This window comes from Mauremys mutica, chromosome 3 (genome assembly GCF_020497125.1).
Source record: "Mauremys mutica isolate MM-2020 ecotype Southern chromosome 3, ASM2049712v1, whole genome shotgun sequence".
Classification (NCBI taxonomy): domain Eukaryota; kingdom Metazoa; phylum Chordata; order Testudines; family Geoemydidae; genus Mauremys; species Mauremys mutica.
Window position 1 is genome coordinate 112,996,728 of NC_059074.1, and position 19,869 is coordinate 113,016,596.

Consider the following 19,869-nt stretch of genomic DNA (forward strand, 5'->3'; position numbering starts at 1 on the left):
TAGGCTTCAGCTTAAAGTGCATATCAAAGAAAAAGTAAATGTCCTGTATTTGGATAGCATTCTTATGCTAGGAATGGATTTTCATAACGTAAGAGCTGCACTTCCTCTAGATCTCCAAGAAAAGCAATTATTTATGAAGTGAGTTGTCCATGATGTACAGTCTATACAGACTGCATACCCATTCATTGTCCACTGAATAAGTAGATCCTGAGCAGGGCCATTTTAATCATTTGATGGTGGGAGGGGAGAAAGAAGAGTGACAAATTACAATTATTGTGTAACTTGAGTTATAGAACTTCTAGGATAGAGATCAGAAACTATGTCCAAGTACAGCGTTTTGCACAGAGAACAGAGGAAGACCAACAACTTTTGAACAATTTAAAATTTTAACTTGTATTTGATTAGTAGAACCAGAATTTATTTACCATTTATAAGGAAAAAGACTTACTGTACTTTATTCTTTATTATCCCAGCAGATATTACCCTAGAGAAACTGATTTTGAAAAAAATGAAACATTCATAAATTAGTTATAGGGAATGTCACTGATTACCAACAGCTGTTACATTCAGAAGTATGCAAAGATGATTTATATTGTCCACGAAGGCTGCAATTCCTTCTCTTGATCTAGTGTCATTTTATAAAATTGTAGTGTTTTGTCAGCAGAACATTTCTCATACAAAAGACAGACAGACAGACAGACAGACACACACACACTAAACTTGAATAGTACCTTTGCTCAAAAGCATGTTAAGGCACTCATAACATTTTACCATTATGTTGACTGAAATTTGTTCTCTCTTTGCTTTGGTTGAATTAAAGCAAACAGATTAAATGTCTGATTTTAAATACCAACAACATATGGAACGGAGTTTTATGGTATGTAAGGTAACAGCAGCAGCGTTTAAGAATCCAACCACTACATTAGCTAATAACTAAACAAAATTAAGTCCAAATAAATCATACCCACTCTCAGCTTTGCAATTAGCAACAGAAGATTTTTTTAAGTCAGTCTCAAAATGACTTTCTAGTCATACATTCTATTGATTCTATTAGAAATATGAAGATAGAAAAGATACAGCAAGAGGGCCTGCCCTAGGATAGAATATAATTGAACAATACATCAGAACAGTATTTACAATAGTTACATGATTACAGAACATTTTATAAATACAATTTATATGTATACATGAGTCAATAAAAGACAGCAGTAACATTTTAATTCTTTACAATTGAAAATATTTTCAAGAAGTCCAAACTAAAACTGTGATTATACAATGTCGCAGCTGCTGGTTTTAAGCATCTCTCCTCTGTTGTCAATATAAACTAGTCTGATCAAAGATCAATCTGAATTTCAATGCCCCAGAAGATTCTAGAGCAAAATTTATGAAGGACTGAAATATCAATATTGTAAACAGTAGACACTAAAAGGTCACAACATGTCCTGGATCCATGTTTGGAACTACTTCTGTAGTCAAAGGGAGTTTACCTACATGAGCACAGGGCAATACATTGGAGAACTGAAATAACGCAATTGTTTATGAGGATATTTTCTGTTCTCCCAGAGCAGGACTTAGCGCTGTAATGCATTGGGAGATCCAGGAGAGAAATACATTTATGGAGTACTGCAGCATCTAGACTGCAAACTTCAGAAATTAGGAGTATCAGAAATGTAATGGTAGATAATTGGAAATACTACCAGTTTCTCAGGACAAATATATTTAAGTGTTTCAAAATGGCAAAGCGGTATCTCATATTTCAGTACCATGCATATTATCTTAAAATATCAATTATTTTGGTTTAATAGCAATTCCTTTTGGATTTAACTTCCTTATGTAGAATGGAACTGCCTTGGAAAGGACATCTTTCTTCAGCTAAACCCATCACTGTTTGGCTAAGACCAATCACAAGTCTAGATCCTGATGGACTGGGAAAGGAGAAATATGCTCAGATAATCAATTATAAAAATTTTATTTGTAATTAAAAGGTGACAATATTGTCTAAGGAAGTTTTATTTATTACATGCCCACAAATAATGCTCACTTGATTAAATTGGTTTTAACTAGTAATATATTACACTTTACTGCAGGACAAGTAAATGAGATTAAAACTGCCAGTTTTACTGGGACACTTACCAACATTATGAATGAAGACAGTCCTTTAAATGATTATTTACTGTGAAATAAAGCCTATTTTTACAAACAAAAATAAAAAGCTGAAGTATTTATATATTGCATCCATTTTATAATGTTGAAGCTAAACATTATAGATCTTAGAAATGTTGAGACAGAACAGCTTAGACAGGCATACAGGACTTGAATTGTGTTTTACTGATTCATGTCCTATTGAGATTATAGATAAATAGCTTTTTTTTTATTATAAGGAATGCATATTTTTACATAAATATCTTTCTGTTCTGAAGCATCTACCATGGTGAAAAGATAAGTAAATATCCATAAAAAACAGGACTCTTCTTAAAATGATTTTTAAAAGACATTTATCATGATAGCACCATAGTGGTACTGCACGTACTCCTTACACTGCTGTGATACCAGCTCTGAGTGTGGTTTCATGATGCTTAGGGAGCAAGAATTCTAGTATAATGGCCTGGATGATTAGAGTAAACAAGATGCACTGATGTTAAAAATGTCTCATTGATATTAACAGATGGGACTTCAACCCAGGAGTGGGGAAACTGTGGTTGTTTAAAAGTATGTTTAATTTTTTATTTATTTATTTAAAAAAAAATAACTTACATTTCCCTCTGTCCCTCAAAAAAACTGCTGGCTATGGGATCAAGGGGCATTACTCTCTCTTTCCAACAACTGCTGGTCTTGTGAGTGAAAACAACTGCTGGTCTTGTGAGTGGGACAGCTGTTTAGTGGTGTTCTCTCCTCTGAGCATCACAAAAGGCTTATTAATTTTGCATCTTAAGGCTGTGATACTAGAACTTCTGCTCATGCTTGAATGCCATGAAACCAGTATTCAGAATTATATGCATCTGCTATCGCAGTATCAAACACCACAGAGGTAAATCTGCTTTGAATTAAACTGTCAATGACAGAAATGTAACAAGGGGAAAAACAAACTGCTTAACTTGTTTGTTCCCAGGTACACGCACAGCAGTGTTTCCCACTGGTTAAGGTTTAACACACAAAACTGGTCTTCGCAGCACAAAAGCCTAATGAAAGCCATGTATCATACTCTCAATCCTTCCTCATAACCAACTAAAAGGCTGGAGCAAGAAATAGAACCATTTTAAAAACAATTTTTCAAGCTATAATTATTCTGATTGGAACAGATTCTGATTTAGAGATTCTGATTTAGAGACAGCACAGTTTGGCTTCAGTCAAAAAATGAAGTTAGAGCAGATTTCAGGCTATTTTTTTCTAAAGCTTTATTCCTCCCACATCTTTAAGAGAGGCTGACAGGGAGAGAACTAAATTGCTACTAAGTAAATACTATTACTGGTTTTAGGTATCACAGTGCCCTAAATCTAGTTATAGCTTTCAATATAATTTTAAGTTAAATATAAATAAAAACCCTAAGTTTTTTTTAACCATTTATAGTCACATTACAACAGAGACTGATGCTTCCTATTTTCAAAGCTGTAGTAACTGGGAATTACTTATCAAACAGGCTTAATTTTGCTAACAATCAAGCTAACAATGGAGCTTGATATTGTGGGAAGCCACGGTACAGCAGCCTTGTATCAGAGAGGTATCAGTTTTGTAAGTGTATGATAAGATTTATATTTGGTCAAAGCAAGGCAGAACTGTTTAAGTCTGGAACAAAGATTTAAAAAAAAAATTATTTAGCCTATGTACAAATAGATAACAGGCATCTCCTTTTAAGAAATCACTATTTCCTATATTGAGTACTTAAAGTACAAAGAACTGATCATAAAACTCAGTTCATAATTTATTTTTCCTAACATCAATTATTTTCTAAATTAATGATTAATAATGCTGGAATAAATTAACGTTTTAAAATGATTTCCCTGCATTTTGGGAAAACAAAATGTACAGAAAGGAAAAATACAGAACTCTGTGATAATGGTAATTTTTTTTTTTTAAATATAAAGTGTGCATATATTTACCCAAGCAATCTTATGTTAATTCTCTCATCACAGGGGATTTTTGAAAAATCCCAACTTCAAAACACACGGTTCAAATATCTTCAGCTTCTCTGCTAAACATAAACTAGATCACGATTTTGAACCCCTTTGCCTGCCTGCTCATCATCGTCATCTGATTGCTGCTCCAAGTTTTGTGGATTATTGTATTCATATTCAATGGGTTTTGGGCAGTTGTAAGGGTAGCCATTGTCATCAAAAAACCTTCGAAATGTGAACTCATAAAAAGCATGTTCAGGGTGTTTCCCGTTTTTGTACCATCCATTAAGTGTGTCATTTACATTTCCTTCCTTATCATCACTCCATAACTTATCGGGATCAACTGGGTCAAAATTGGATGTGTCTGTGGGATGTGTAATTTTAGGAACATATGAAGCAGTCTGCTGTCGTAGATCACTTGAAAAATCAATAGCTTTAAAAAATGGATGAGCTTTTATTTCATCTGTACCATTCTTGCCTAAGCGGTCTTCTGGCCCTCGGCAGAGTTTGATAATAAGGTCAGAAGCCTCTGGAGTCAATTTAGCTTGAGGTGGGATGTGAAGAGCTGTTTGCCAATTGATAACCTTTAAAAAGAAAGTGTAAAAAGATCAGAAAATGAAGTTTAATTTTTCATTTTCTGTTTGTAATTTGTTTTAAAAAACAAAACAAAACCCCAAGTATGAAATGCACAATGAAAATTGTTTTAAGAGTGATCATTTAACACCTAATAAGTGTTTTCCCCTAAAAACTCAAGAGCCCCCACACTTGATTTTTATTTATTTTGCCATCATCTCTCTCTCCAGTACTTATAGGATCCTCCTTTACCAGAGCATCCAAGTTGCCTCAAAATCTTTAATGTATTTATCTCACAACACCCCTGTGAAGAAGAAAAGCACTATTATCCTCACTGTACAGATGGGGAACCTGTACTGACTAAGGGCTAGTCTACTGTAGAATTGCTGCAGCATCACATATGTAGCTGCACTACTAGTGCAGACACTATGCCCAGGGGAGAGAGCTCTACAGTTGGCATAATTAATCCACCTCCCTGAATGGCGGTAGCTGTGTCGAAAGGAGAACTTCTCCCGCTGACACAGTGCTATCCACACTGGTGCTTAAGGTCAGTGTAACTTATGTTGCACAAGGAGGTGGTTTTCCATAGCCTTCAGCAACTGAAGTTATACCGAAGTAAGCGCTAGTACAAGCCTTAAGAGATGAAGATATTTGTTTTCCTACAGCCAAACGCAAGGTAGTTCACTAGTAACAAAGAATGTAGGTCACAATTACGTGGGGCGGGGGGAGACTATTATGGAAAACACTGTCTCTGAAAAGGACTTTGAGGTCATGATAGATGAATTGAACATGAGCTCCCAATTTGATGCTGTGACTAAGGGCAAGTCTACACTTAAAACACTGAATAAGCTGCACCGATGCAACTGTGCCCCTGTATTGCTTTAATGAAGATGCTCTAAGACGATGGGAGAGAGCTCTCCCATCGACACAGCTACCACCTCTCAAGGAGGTGGATTAACTATGTTGGCAGGAGAAGCTCTCCTGCTGACATAGCATTGTCTACAGGGAGGGAAGGTCAGTATAATTACATTACTCAGGGAGTGAAAAATCCACATCCCTGACCTGAGTGATGTAGTTCTATTGATGGAGGTCTGCAATATAGACCAGATCTAAGAAAACTAATGTGATATTTGGATGCATAAGCAGTGGAATATTGAGAAGTAAGAAGGTGGTATTACCACTGTATATGGGATTAGTGAGACTATTACTGGAATACTGTGTCCAGTTCTCATGTACACACTTTAAAAAGGATGCTGACAAACTGGAAAGGGTTCAGAAAAGAGCAACAAGAATGATTAAAGGTCTAGAAAGCCCATCCTCCAGTGAGAGACTATAGAAACGTAATCTATTTATCCAACAGAAAATTAAAAGATGGCTCCAACACAGTCTGCAAGAACCTACATGGGGAGAAGACGGATAGTAGAGGGCTCTTTAATGTAGCAGAAAAAGGCATTAGAAGATCCAAGGTATAGAAGCTGAAGCTAGACAAGTTCAACTAGAAATAAGGTGCAAAGTTTTAACAGTGAGGGTAATTAAATGGAACAACTTGCCTAAGAATATGGTGGATTTTTGCCCTTGAAGTCTTTAAATCAAAATTGGATATCTTTCTAAAAAATATGCTGTAGCTCAATCAGAAGTTATGGGCTTGATGTAGGAATTACTAGGTGAAATTCTATGGCATGTTATTCCTACCAGCACTACAGTGCTTACAGATGTTTGTCAATGCCAGTGATCACATTAGATGATTATAATGATCCTTTCTAGTCTTAAAAATAAATGAATAAATAAATTAAAAACAAAAACAAACTATGAACTTATTTTCCCACAGGAACCATGAGACAGAATCTGGAAAGACCAGGAGATTCTATACAGTTTATCTGGCTAAACTTTCTGATGCCATCTAATATTTCTCTTTTGTAACTAAGATTTTTAAGGGTTTCACCAGGGCCTAGAAATAGGACTGTAAATAACATGCATTATCTTCTAAATCTTCTTACCAATATTTTCTCTAATGGATTTAAAAATAAAAATATGTACCGTATATACTCGATCATAAGCCGATTCATTTATAAGCTGACTCCTCTAAGATTGATAAATAAAAATGAAAATTTTTATAACCTGTTCATAAGCCGACCCTATAATTCAGGGGTCAGCAAACTTTGGCTCCCAGGCCATTAGGATAAGCCACTGGTGGGCTGAGATGGTTTACCTTGAGTGTCCGCAGGCATGGAGGTAAACCTAAGTAAATGAAGTGTCCCAGCCCGCCAGCTGCTTACCCTAACGGGCCAGGACAGCAACTCGGGGGGGGGGGGGGGGGAGGATTTTTTTCGGGGGAGAAGCTGGGAGTCAGGGGTGTAACCCGTGACCACCCCCCACATGACCCCACCCCTAGCCCAGGACCTTCACACTCTCCCCATCCCATCCCTTCACACCTTATCTGGGCAGGGCCGGGGAGGATGTCTCTGACCTGGCTGGATTGCTCCGGTAGGCTGGGCAGCATGGCCGCAGCCTTCTCCGGCAGGCCAGACTGGGTGGTGCGGCCGCAGCATGTTCCAGTGGGCTGGGCTGGGCGGCACAGCCACAGAGTGCTCCGGAGCTGCAGCTGCTTCGGAGGCTGGTGGGAGAGCAGCGTGGCCAGAAGCAGACACTCTGGCCCCGCCTCTTCCCTTCTGTCTCTGCTGGCTGTGCTGCTTCTCCTTGGCTCCCTCTGTTGGGGGGGGGGGGGAGGGGCTGTGTCCCACCTCTCCCTCTCTATACCCATTCATAAGCCAACCCCCATCTCTGGTGCTTCCCTTTTTTACTTGGCTTATGAACGAGCATATACGGTAATTTGTTTTAGTCATTCAGGATTGAATCTAGTTGTGCTATGTGACTTACCATTCTTGAGGAATATGCTCTTTACTGATCTTAAGTTCTGGAAGAAGGTAAGAGAAAAAGATAACTATCTGGTTGTACTGGGAAGCACCAGGCCTTTGTAGCCTCTCTAGAGGCCATACTTCTCCACTACACCCTGCCCTAGGAAGCAGCAAGGTCGAAGGAAAAGAGCAACAAAGGTGGGTCCTCCAGGCCTACCTAGAGAGACCTCACTAGAGCACTCATCCTAAAAGCTAGAGACACCAGGTCCTTCAAGGGTTAGAAGGGCTAGTGACAGCCAATCAGAGCTCAGCAGGCTCAGATAAAGGAGCTGCAAGGCCTTAGCAGTTCAGTTTGCCCTCACATCATGTGTGGGGAAAATCATGGTAAAAAATTATACTAGTGGAATACTTGGAGAAAAATGATACTATAACAGTACTAAGTAGTTTCATAAAAGGAAGATGCATGGTTGAACATATATAGTGAGACTAGAAATGGAGGTACAAAAAAGCATAAAGAACTAAGAACTTTATGATATCGGTCTTCCTGGACACTGAAAAAGCATATGACATGGTATGGAGGGAAGGCCTCCAATGTAAATTAGCCAAAATTGAAATAAAAGGGAGAATGTTTTGGTGGCAAAGGGACTTTTCAAGTGATGGAACTATACAAGTCAAAGTGGGAACAGCTTCATCAAAAACCTACATGCTTACAAATGGAACTCCACAAGGGAGTATTATTACAGTTGAACCCGGTTATGTTGCCGGCCTAGGGGTTTGCCAAAAAGCGTCGAGATAACCGATGATCGAGATAAACGAAAACCAATATGGCGGCAATATATTAACATGTGCTTGAAATTTCTTTATGTACATGATGTGCGTTAATAAATGAGATGAAGCGATCAGCATGCTATAAAAATGTACATACATGTTTGCTAACAACAAAAGGCATATGTGCACCAACTAACAGCAGAGATTTACCAGTATACAATACAAACCACCGTCGATTCTCGATACAAACCTTTATTATATTCTCCAACATTGCAAACACAAAGATCGCTCACAAAATCACAAAAAACGTGCGGGGTGTAGTTCGTTTTTACAAAAAGCTAACCAGTGTCAAAATTAAATTCGCGAGTCATTTCACTCTGACACAGCTCTGAAAAGTATCGTACACGCGGTTACTATGGTTTCTTTACAAAGTCTAAAATGCTTTGTTGCTTTTTGCCTTTAACAGTCTGCTTGAAAACAAATGCTTCAATATTATTTATGCTGTCTAAAACAGTTTCATCTCCTACAAAAGAACCATACCGTCGAATTTTCTGTAGCATTTCTACCACCTCACCAGCTGAGGGAATTGGTTCCAAATCTTCGTCCGCATCTTCTTCATCTTCTTTGTCATTGCCGCATGCAGATGTGCTTGCCTGTGCTGACTGCACACTTGATACAATGTCTTCATCGGTGATCACGCCATCAGTAACGACGTCTGTGTCGATTTCTATGTAATCTTGGAATTCCTGGACAGTGATGGCTAACTCCTGTGCCTCCTCTTCCAAGATAGCATCTGTAAGGCTTGATTTTCCCGCCACTTCCGCGAGTTCTTCTGCGGCTGCACGGCACTGTGCCTGAAACTCATCATCGGAAATATCCTGAATGACGCAGTGCATCCAGCAGTTTGTTTCCTTCTTCACGTCATTCCAGGCTGATCTCAGGAAGTTCATTGCATCTAGAAGGGAAGGGGTGTACTGTGCCTTCTTTTCATCATGGAGCAGGTATTGGCGCATCAACATTTTCCTGTAGTACACCTTAAGCACTTGGATTATCCCCTGGTCCATTGGTTGGAGCTTACTCATTGTGTTAGGTGGGAGGTAAAAGATCTTAATGGCCTTGAGACCAGGAACATCCGGATGAGCTCTACAGTTGTCCACGATCAGTGCCACCTTCCTTTTCTCTGCTTGGAACTTCCTGTCCCACTTTTTCACCCATGCACTGAATAGATCTCCTGTGATCCAGGCGCTTGGCTGGCCATCGTAATCACATTGGAGAACTTTGGTCTGCTTAAAGCATCTGGGATTCTTGGACTTTCCTATAACGTAGAGCGGGAGTTTTTGGCTTCCATCCATGTTAGCAGCAACTAGCACTGTAAGTCGGTCCTTCGACTTTTTTCCACCGTGACAAGCCTCCCCACGAAACGCCATAGTCTTGTCTGGAAGGCATTTCCAAAACACCCCAGTTTCATCAGCATTAAAAATGTTCCGAGTCTCATAGGTATCCAAAATTGTGCGCATTTGAGTCTTCAGCCATGAATCCACTTGTTCCTGTTGAACCGCAGCGCTCTCTCCACAAATTGCTTTGAAGACAATGTTGTGCCTCTTTTTGAAACGATCCAGCCACCCCTGACTTGCTTTAAAGTCAGGGTGTCCTAGCTTTGCAGCAAGGATGTCCGCCTTCTCCATCAGCAAGGGACCATTGACGGGAAGGTTTGTTGCTCGCGTATTTGTGAACCATTGAAACAGTGCATCGTCGACATCTTTGTGCTCAGCCACTAAGTTTTTTTCTTGCTGGATCAAAGACAGACTTCTCGTACATTTGCTTTATCACATCGGCCTTCTTTTTCCATCCTGAAATGGTGTTTGCTGGAATGCCATGCTGACGACTAAGGTCTGCCGGTTTTGTTCCTTTTTCTAGCTGCAGTATGATTTCATACTTTTTCTCTATTGACTGATTGTCCAGTTCTCTCAACACCTCCAGACATTTTTAGAAGGGAAAAAATAAACAGAATAGCTACAGCATGTTATCCTTCAGACAAGATCAACAAGAGTGAGTGAACTGGCATGGGAGTGAACGACCATACGGACCATGATCACGTGCTACGTGAACTCAGCACATGCGCAGTGAACCAAGTACGATCATTTTTATTTATATACTAATATATAAGACGCACGATTGGTCATGGGGATCGAGATAACAGACGTTAAGTGGCAAATTTGGCCCTCTTTTGTGCTCGAGATATTAGGGTACGACGACATAAAAGAACCGACATAACCGATGAGAAAATGCTAAGACAAAGAGAGAATTTGGCGGTTCCACTTCTAAAACGTCGACTTAATACGATTGGCAAGTTAACCAAGGTCGAGATAAATGGGTTCGACTGTAGTTCTATTTTGTTTTCCATTATGATAAATAACCTCCCAGAAATTGTGCAGATGGGAATAACTATTTCCCTTTTCACAGATGACTGTGCTATATGGACTAAGTATAAATACTAAAAGTAATCATATTAAAGATAAATGAGGCAATCCAGAGGATTTCCAAGTGGGGAAGGGATTGGGGATTTAAATTCTTGCTTGCAAAAAACTAAGGGAATGCTTTCAACCAGGAAGAAAAAAAGGGAAGACTGGGACTTATTTCTTTATGGTGAAAAAAACATCAGTTCAAAAGCTTATGTTCCTAGGAATAGTGTTTGTTAATAAATTAATTTGGAAAGGTCACATAGATAATCATACAAATGTACAGAAGTAGGATGAACTTACTTGAAAGCATAGCTGGAAACAAATGGGGTGCAGCTAAAAAGGTACTGATGATGATGATGTATTAAACATTGATAAGACCAGTTTTAGACTACAGATGCCAAGCTTTTGATTCAGTCTCAAAAACAACTCTTAGAAACTTGGAACTGCTGGCCAACATCATCATTAGTGTGTGTGCTGCAAACAACCACTGCGGAAGCACCTATAAATCTAAGGATGAAACTATTAGCTCTAATTTTCTGGGCAGAGGTAAAAGGGAATCATGACAATGGAAGTACACAACTGATTTACAAGTATTACTGGAAGCTTAGTAGACAAAGTGATATGGATTGCCATAGACTGCCTCATACTCATCAATCAGTCAACCAACCAACCAACATCATCATCCCCATTATGCCTCTGGTGTTTAGGGCAGCGACTAAGCTCCTCCATTCCTGTCTGTTTCTGGCAAGTCTTTCAATGGTTCCCCCTCTGGGCCCCAGGGTTTTTCAGCTCAGCTGCTACAGCTCTTCGCCCATGTTGTTTTTGGGCAGCCTTGTTTTCACTTGCCTTCAGGTGTCCATCTTATTGCTAAAACACATGGTCAATCCATCTCCAACGCCTCCTGGGAATGATGGCATTCATATTTTTTTGACTGCATTGTGTGATCTTCATTTGAGATTGTTCTGGGCCAAAAGATACAGAGGATTTTTCTGAGGCAGACTGTATGGAATGAAGACAGTTTGGACAGGTCATACTTTCTCATTTCACCAGCATACTGCACTATAAAGTAGTGTTGAAAGTATGCAGCTCTGATAAATCTTGAGTTTGGTTTTGGTGCTGTATTTTGATGATTTCCAGACTGTATTTAAGCTCCTGAAGGTGTTCCTGGCTTTACTGATTCCGTTCCAGATGTCCTGGCTTGTTCCACCAACCTGGCTGATGGTGCTGCCCAAGTATGTGAATGTTTCTACATTGGTGATGTTTTTCTCTACTTCCACACCGAGAATATGATCCTCTATCCGTACTGGTAACGGTGAGACAATATTAAAGGTCACGATATCTGTCTTATTGTGGTTGATTTTCAGTCCAATTTGCTAGCTGAATGTGTTGAGTATAGTTTTTTTTTGTATATGGTGTTGGGAATGTGATAGGAGAGCGAGATCACCTGCGAAGTCCAGGTCTTCAAGGGATAAGAAGGGTGTCTATTTGATGCCTCTTGGCATATCTTCTGTTGTACACCGCATTACCTAGTCAATGGCAATGTTGAAAAAGGTTGCAAACATGACTCACCCCAATGTACTCCTGTTCTGACTTCAAAACTGAGCTCACTGCACTGCATATAAAGTTGGAATAGACGCTTTTGATGATGTTGATTATACGGAGAGCGATTCCCTATGCCCACTGAATGCACCATAGGCTGGTCCTGTGAAAGCTATCAAAGGCCTTCTCAAAGTCTATGTAGAGTTGCCGTTCCCATTCTAAGCATTGTTCTGTTATGTTTCATAGAGTTAAAATCTGATCTGTGCATCCATGCCCTTTCCGAAAACCAATTTGCTCTTGTCTGAGAATACTATCAACTGCCTCTCATATATGCTGGATTATGATCTTGCACAATATCTTGCTTGGCACAGATAAAAATGTGATACCATGCCAGTTATTACAATCCCTGAGAGTTCCTTTCTTTGATATCTTCACTATAACCCTATTGGTCCACTCATCTGGCACTTTTTTCCCTTTCCCAGACTCATATAAATAGAAGGGCCAGGATAGATGCTGCTAACTCAGGATTTATCTTGAACAATTCTGCATTCGAGCTATTCTTGCCAGGAGCTTTCCCATTTTTTAAGGAGTTGATGGCTTGAATGATCTCTTCCTTAGTTTGGGGGGGGTGTCTGTGTTGATATCAAGATCTTCTGCCTCCTGGATGTTTGCTTCCTCTTTAAGTGGCTCTCTGTTCAGCAATTCTTTTAAATGCTTTGTCCAGTGCATGTCTTGTTCTTTTTCTGTTGCCAGTAGGTGGCCTTGTTTGTTCCGGATGAGAATGTTTGTTGGTGTCTGCCATTTACCACTGATAATTAAGCCATGAAGACGGTTCCTTGTTCACCACAAGCAGCTGCATCCTCTGCTTGTGTTGACAGATCATCAATATAATGTTGTTTGTCCGCTCTCACAAGGCATTTGACCTCACGGTGTGCCTTGCTATACTGCTGGTGGTATTTGTCCTTTAGCTTCTGGGATTTTGTGTCTAAAGCTTTTTTCTTCAGGGCTCTCCTGGTTTCTATGGTGTTCCATGTGGTGGGTGAGATCCACTCTTTCCTTCTCTTCTGCCTGTAGTCTAGACGGGCTTCACTGCTCCATTTACTTTGTCCCACTTTTTGTTGATCTCCTCATCTACATTCCCCTTGTCTTCATTATCTGCAAATGCCTGAAACCTGTTGTTTAACTGCAGAATGAAGACTTTCCGTATTTATGGGGACTTTAGCTTGTCAACGTCATAATGTCTATGTCCCTTGTTTGGTGGACCCACACTTCTCAGTTAGCTTGATGGAGGCTCTCACAAGGTAGTGGTCACTGCCAACATCTGCTCCCTTTCTCACTTTCACATCTGTCAGTGAGTGTCGTCATTTCTCAATGATCATCATATCGTCAGTCTGGTTCTTATCTCTGCCATTTTGAGAACACCATGTCAGCTTGTGAATTTCACAATGTTGAAATAGGGTTCTGCCAATAACTAGGTCATTCATATTGCAGAAATCAACAAGTCTCTCTCCGTTTTCATTGATGGTGCCACACCCATGTCTTACCATTGCTCTGTCATTGTTTGCCTTGTCCTTACTGCCCTTGGCATTCAGGTCTCCCATGACGATAGGTCATGGCATGGTACTCTCTCTAACTCTGCCTGTAATGCAAGGTAGAATTTGTCCTTTGCTTTTTCATCACTGCCATCTGTCGGAGTATAGCACTGAATCAGGGTGATATTATTGTGTTTCCCTTTCAGTCTAGCTCTCATAAGTCTGCTGCTGATGGACTTCCACTCAAGCGGGGAATGTTCCACTCCCTTCTTCAAAAGGATGGCAACACCCTTATGGTCTTGTCCATCATCCTGTCCAGAAAACAGCAAAGTTTCATCCTAGGCTGCTGTTAATCTTGCTGATCCCATCCATCTGCTTTCGCTGACACCAGAATTTGTAAGCTGTAGCGTCTCATCTCTGCTGTGACCTGAGCTAGCTTCCCTGTTTCGTACCTTGTCCGTATGTTCCAAAAACCAAATTTGGTCTTTGAATTGGCATTAAGCACTTTAGTCTTCCTGCTAGTGGCTTCCTTTCGGCTTTCACCACTAGCAGTCATACGGGTCACTGACTCCTGAAGGCCATCCCACACAGTAATGGTCAATTTTTAATCGGACAAGGTTGTTAGCCCTGTGCCTAACCCCTAACCTGGAGGACCAGGGTGTCCTTATACTATCAGGGTCAAAAAAATGATTAAAGGAGATATATAAAAATAAAAAAACGGAACTAAACATTTTTAGTCACAGGAAATGAGATTTCCTCCATTGGTGGATTTGGAATTGTATGAAAATAAATAAATAAATAAATAAATAAATAAAAAGAGGGAGGGAAACAACCTACACATTATGACCAATGCAATTTCTGAACTTATTTATGAAAAACGGGGCCACCTTTGCCAAGTTTATACAGACGGATCAAAAGATGACAACACTGGGCAGAGTAGGAATAGCCTTTTGTGGTCCTAATTTTGGAATCCAGAAATCTAGAAGGCTATTGAATTATGTGACTGCACTAATGGCTGAACTAATGGGGATAATGTTGGCACTAACCTGGGTAAGAGATGTGTGACCGACTGCAGCTGTAATTTTATCTGATTCCTTGTCAGGTATTATGACACTCAGAACGGGGACTTTAGAAAGCAGAAATGACATAAGTGAATAACGTTCCTAACTATGGAAATAATGCAAGCAGGTAGCTGTGTAACAATAGAATGGGTTCCAGCACATATCAGAATACCTGGAAATAAGATGGCTGACAAAGCAGCAAGACAAAGCTCTAAAAAAAATGAGGAAGTGGATATGGTGGATATTAAGATGCCCATATGTTGACAAGAATTTAAGAGTGTGATCACAAAGGAGCTTGCGAAGGAATGGCAAGAATTATGGACTGAGGAAACAAAAGGTTTTATGACATATGTTAAAAAAAAAATCGAAGATACTACACTCCACTCATGACAGAAAAAGCAAAGTAGTAATTTTTAGAGAGTTAACAGGTCATTGTGCCTTAAATGATAAGGTAAACTTATTAAAAAAAGACTTAAAAGACAGACTGTGTAGTGTGTGCAAAACCAAAGAAACTGATGACCATGTTCTATGGCACTGTGTGCAATATTCTATGGAAAGAAAGTTTCTTTATGAAAAATTGAGACAACTTAGAATCAAAGATTTGTTCCCTAAAGGAGAACATCAGGGAAATGGAACAGTGCACACACAAAAAAGCCTTGCTGCATTTCCTTAAGGTTACTACATTGAGTCAAAGGATGTTAAGAAAAAACTTGGCCTAAAAATAAAAGAAAAAAGTGGCTGTCATAGCTTTGTATGAGACTGCTGTGCCAAAAAACAAAAACACAAAAGACAGATAGCAGTTCAGTTCTTGGGACCTGGAAAGGAAGGTGCTCCTCTCTGGTCAAAGGAACCTGAGAGATAGCCAGCTTGTTTTCTGCCTGCAATTTTGCATAGCTGGATTTGCAGGGAGAGAGAACACCTAAGAACCACAACTGTGAGATAAAGGTAAAGCTAAAGCGGGCAAATAGGAAAAGGTGCAGGGAAGAAGCAGCAATGAATTGCATCAAGCCATAGGTGGCTGCTGTTTATAGGGTCCCTGGGCTGGAACCCAGAATAGTGGGTGGGTGTGACTGAATACACCCAATAGTGTTCATACTTACACACTATTGTAATAATCTTTCTACAAGCTATGCCTTGTAAGGTATTATTTGAAAACTCGATTTGCTGTTCAGTATTGTCTTGATAAAACGTGTGTGGTAACACTATGTTAAGTTAGAAGATTCCCTCGTATGATGTTATTAACACATGTTCCAAACCTCACAGCCCTGCCCAGGCACAAGTTAGGTCTGTCCTAAACAATGGAAGGAATGTGTGCTTGCCTTTGTTTGCATTTAAGCAGTAAATAGTGTCATCAAGCAGTAAGGGAAAACAAAGGAAGTTCAAACAGGTGGGGGAAAAAAAAAACCCCAGCAGGGAACATCCTTCCACATAGACTCTGTATCCTGGTTCTCAGCTGCAAATGTTTAAGAGGGGGGCTGAAACTATAAAAAGGAGAGACAAACACACCAAGGGACCCCTCTCTCTCTGCCCTTCACCTTCTCCGCAACTGAGAAGACAAAAGGAAACAGCCACTGGACTCTGGGGGAGTGGTCCTGACCTGAAGAGTTTGGTCAGTAAACTTGCTGGAAATATGTGATGAGAAAGTTTGCTTTGTAACTAAGGGCTAGTCTACACTGGCAGGGCTATGTTTTTTGTGGCCCCAAGCATGGCAGGCAGCTGGCTTTCGGCGGCGCACCTACGCGTCGTCCGCTAGTCACGCGGATTTGGCGGCATGCCTGCAGGAGGTCTGCCGGTGCCACATCATCGGCGTCCCCGCCACCAAATTGCTGCCAAAGCCATGGGACTGGTGGACCTCCTGAAGGCACATCGCCAAAAGCCGCCTGCCTGCTGCCCTCACAGCAACCAGCAGGCCACCCCCGCGGCTAGCCGCCCTAGGCACGTGCTTGCTGCGCTGGTGCCTGGAGCCGTTCCTGTACACTAGCAATGTTAAAGCACTGCCACAGCAGCACTTTAACATGGCTTGTGTAGTCGCGGCAGAGCTCTAAAATAACTACCTCCACGAGGGGCATGGCTCCCAGTGCTGGTGCCCTGTCTACACTGGCACTTTACAGTGCTGAAGCCTGCTGCGCTCAGGGGGGTATTTTTTCACACCCCTGAGTGAGAAAGTTGCAGCGCTGTAAAGTGCCAGTGTAGATAAGCCCTTAGATAGTTTCTTAAGTGGGTACCAATCACAGTTTTATCTTTATTCTTGTAACCATTTTGACATTTATGTCTCATTACTTATACTCCCTTAAAATTTCTTTGTAGTTAATAAGTGTTTTAAGTTAAAGTGTCTGGGTAACTATTTTAAGTAATAAGCGGTTATATTATTTCCTTAATGATTTAATGGACTTAATATATTTGTACTGTCCAGGAGAAGGCTCAGCAGTACAGTACATACATTTCTGGGGGAAGATTCTGGGGGGGGAGGAGGGTTTTAGGTCACCCTGCTGTATAACCAAGGCTGGTAGGCTGCAGTTACACAGAGACACTGTGTGGAATACATGCTGGAAGGCAGTCTATGAGCAGCCCAGGTGGGAGTTTCTACAGCAAGGAATTGTAAGGCACCCAAGATTGCAGGGCAGGGTTGACACAGCCCCCCACTAGTGAGGACTGTGCCACAGTATGTTACAGTGGGCCCGGGTTCCCCTTCTGGCCCCAGGTGAAGTGGTGTAAACCCCAAAAAGGGAACAAGCCTTATTTGGGAACCTGAACAAAGTGCCAAATTTAAAGAGTCCAGAACTGGGGCTGAAGACCCAAGAAAGGGCAAACAGACTGTTCAGTTACTGGATTCTTACATACCCATGAAAGGGTTTATTTGAACTTCATGACTTGGCTGAAGGGTGAAGCCACCGAAGACCCACCAAGGTCGGCTGGCAGCCTGCAAGGGGTGCCAAGGATGAGAAAAAGGACTGTGCTACTACGTCAAGCCACTAGGAGGCGCTTGAGTGCCCCTTTACACTGTTACATTGCTTATCTGACAAAAAGGATGCTGGGCCAACCCTCTCTCTCACGAGTCATGGCACTGTTTGAGAGAAATATGGTACTGAGAAGGGCATAGTGTAAGAGAGCAAAAATGGTAAGCTCTTGACCAAGCATGAACAAATGACAAGCTTAGATTATTGCGTTAAACTAAACAAATCAGATCTTACAATATTCAGCCTCTGTGAAAGATACCTTTTGGCTTACAAATACGGTTAGTTTATCACCTAGTTGTGCATAGTGCTTATTCACTTAAAACTCTCCTCTCACTTTATATAATTAGAAAGTTTTGCACAAATTCTCACTGCTTTTTCAGCATGGTAATGCTTATAGGGGTGTACAAACTACTACTTTTGCACATTACTATTACATAATTTTAACACCGGATTTTCTTAATTACCTTCATTTGTGTTTCCAATGGTGTTTGTGCCAGGAAGGGAGGCTGCCCCACCAACATTTCAAAGAGAATTACTCCAACACTCCACCAATCGCACAGTTGTGTGTATCCTGAAACAAAAGCAAACTTATAAAAATGAAACCAGTGCTTTGGTTACTTAGATTTGCATTTAAATGGATAACCAACATATCAAGTTACAAGTAAGTTATTTATTGCATTATCTTCCAGATTAATAATAATTTAATATTTATTTTTGACCCAGAAAAGGTTAAGAACAGCCATACTGGGTCAGACCAATGGTCTATTTAGCCCAACACCCTATCTTCTGACAATGGCCAGTGCCAGATACTTCAGAGGGAATGAACAGGCCAATTATCAAATGATCCATCCACTATCATCCAGACCCAGCTTCTGGCAGTCAGAGGCTTAGGACAACCCATAGCATGGAGTTGCGTCTCTGACCATCTTGGCTAATAGCCACTGCTGGACCTATCCTCCATTAACTTATCTAATTCTTTTTTGAACCAAGTTACACTTTTGGCCTTCACAACATCCCACGGCAACAAGTTCCATAGGGTGACTGTATTGTGTGAAGAAGTACTTCCTTATGTTTGTTTTAAACCTGCTGCCTAACAATTTTTTGGGGTGACCCCTTGTTCCAGTGTTATGTGAAGGGGTAATAGCACTTTCTTCTTCACTTTCTCCACACCATTCATGATTTTATAGACCTTTATCATATCCCACTTAGTCATCTCTTTTCTAAAATGAGCAGTCTTTTTAATCTATCCTCATATGGAAGCTGTACCATACCCTCCTAATAATTTTTGTTGACCTTCGCTGTACTTTTTCCAATTCTAATATATATTTTTATTATATAGAGGTCTTATGATATTCTCTTATTATCTATTCCTTTCCTAATGATTCCTACCATTCTGTTAATTTTTTTTGACTGCCAATGAGCAGATGTTTTCAGAGAACTATCCCTGATGACTCCAAGCTCTTTTTCTTGAGTGGTAACAGCTAATTTAGATCCCATCATTTTGTATGTATAGTTGGGATTGTGTTTTCCAATATGCATTACTTTGCATTTATCAACACTGAATTCCATCTGCCATTTTGTTGACCAGTAACCCAGTTTTGTGAGATCCATTTGTAACTCTTCACAGTCAGCTTTGGATTTAACTATTTTGAGCAATTCTGAATCCTCTGCAAACTTTGCCACCTCACTATTAAACCCTTTTTCCAGATCATTTATGAATATGTTGAACAGCACAGATCCCAGTACAGATTGTTGGGGGACCCTACTATTTGCCTCTCCCCTTTGTGAAAGCTGACCATTTATTTCGATCCTTTGTTTCCTATCTTTTAACTAGTTGCTAATTTGTGAGATCTTCCCTCTCATTCCAAGACTGCTTACTTTGCTTAAGAGCTTATGGTGAGGGGCCTTGTCAAAGGCTTTCTGAAAGTCCAAGTACACTATATCTGCTGGATCACCCTGGTCCACATGCTTGTGGACACCTTCTAAAACATTCTAATAGATTGAGTCATG

General features: G+C 40.3%; 1 protein-coding gene across 2 annotated transcripts in view; it reads right to left on the reverse strand.

Annotated features, from left to right (window-relative positions):
• Nucleotides 1–1,953: 1,953 nt before the first annotated feature.
• The window catches only part of LATS1 (large tumor suppressor kinase 1), a 41,079-nt gene continuing 23,163 nt past the window's right edge, over nucleotides 1,954–19,869 (reverse strand). For both annotated transcript variants that reach the window (XM_045010610.1, XM_045010609.1), the window contains exons 7-8: nucleotides 18,324–18,430; nucleotides 1,954–4,696 (exon numbers count right to left, since the gene is read on the reverse strand). In XM_045010610.1, coding sequence (XP_044866545.1) covers nucleotides 4,190–4,696; nucleotides 18,324–18,430 — 614 coding nt within the window. In that variant the 3' untranslated portion in view covers nucleotides 1,954–4,189. The remainder of the gene's footprint in view (nucleotides 4,697–18,323; nucleotides 18,431–19,869) is intronic.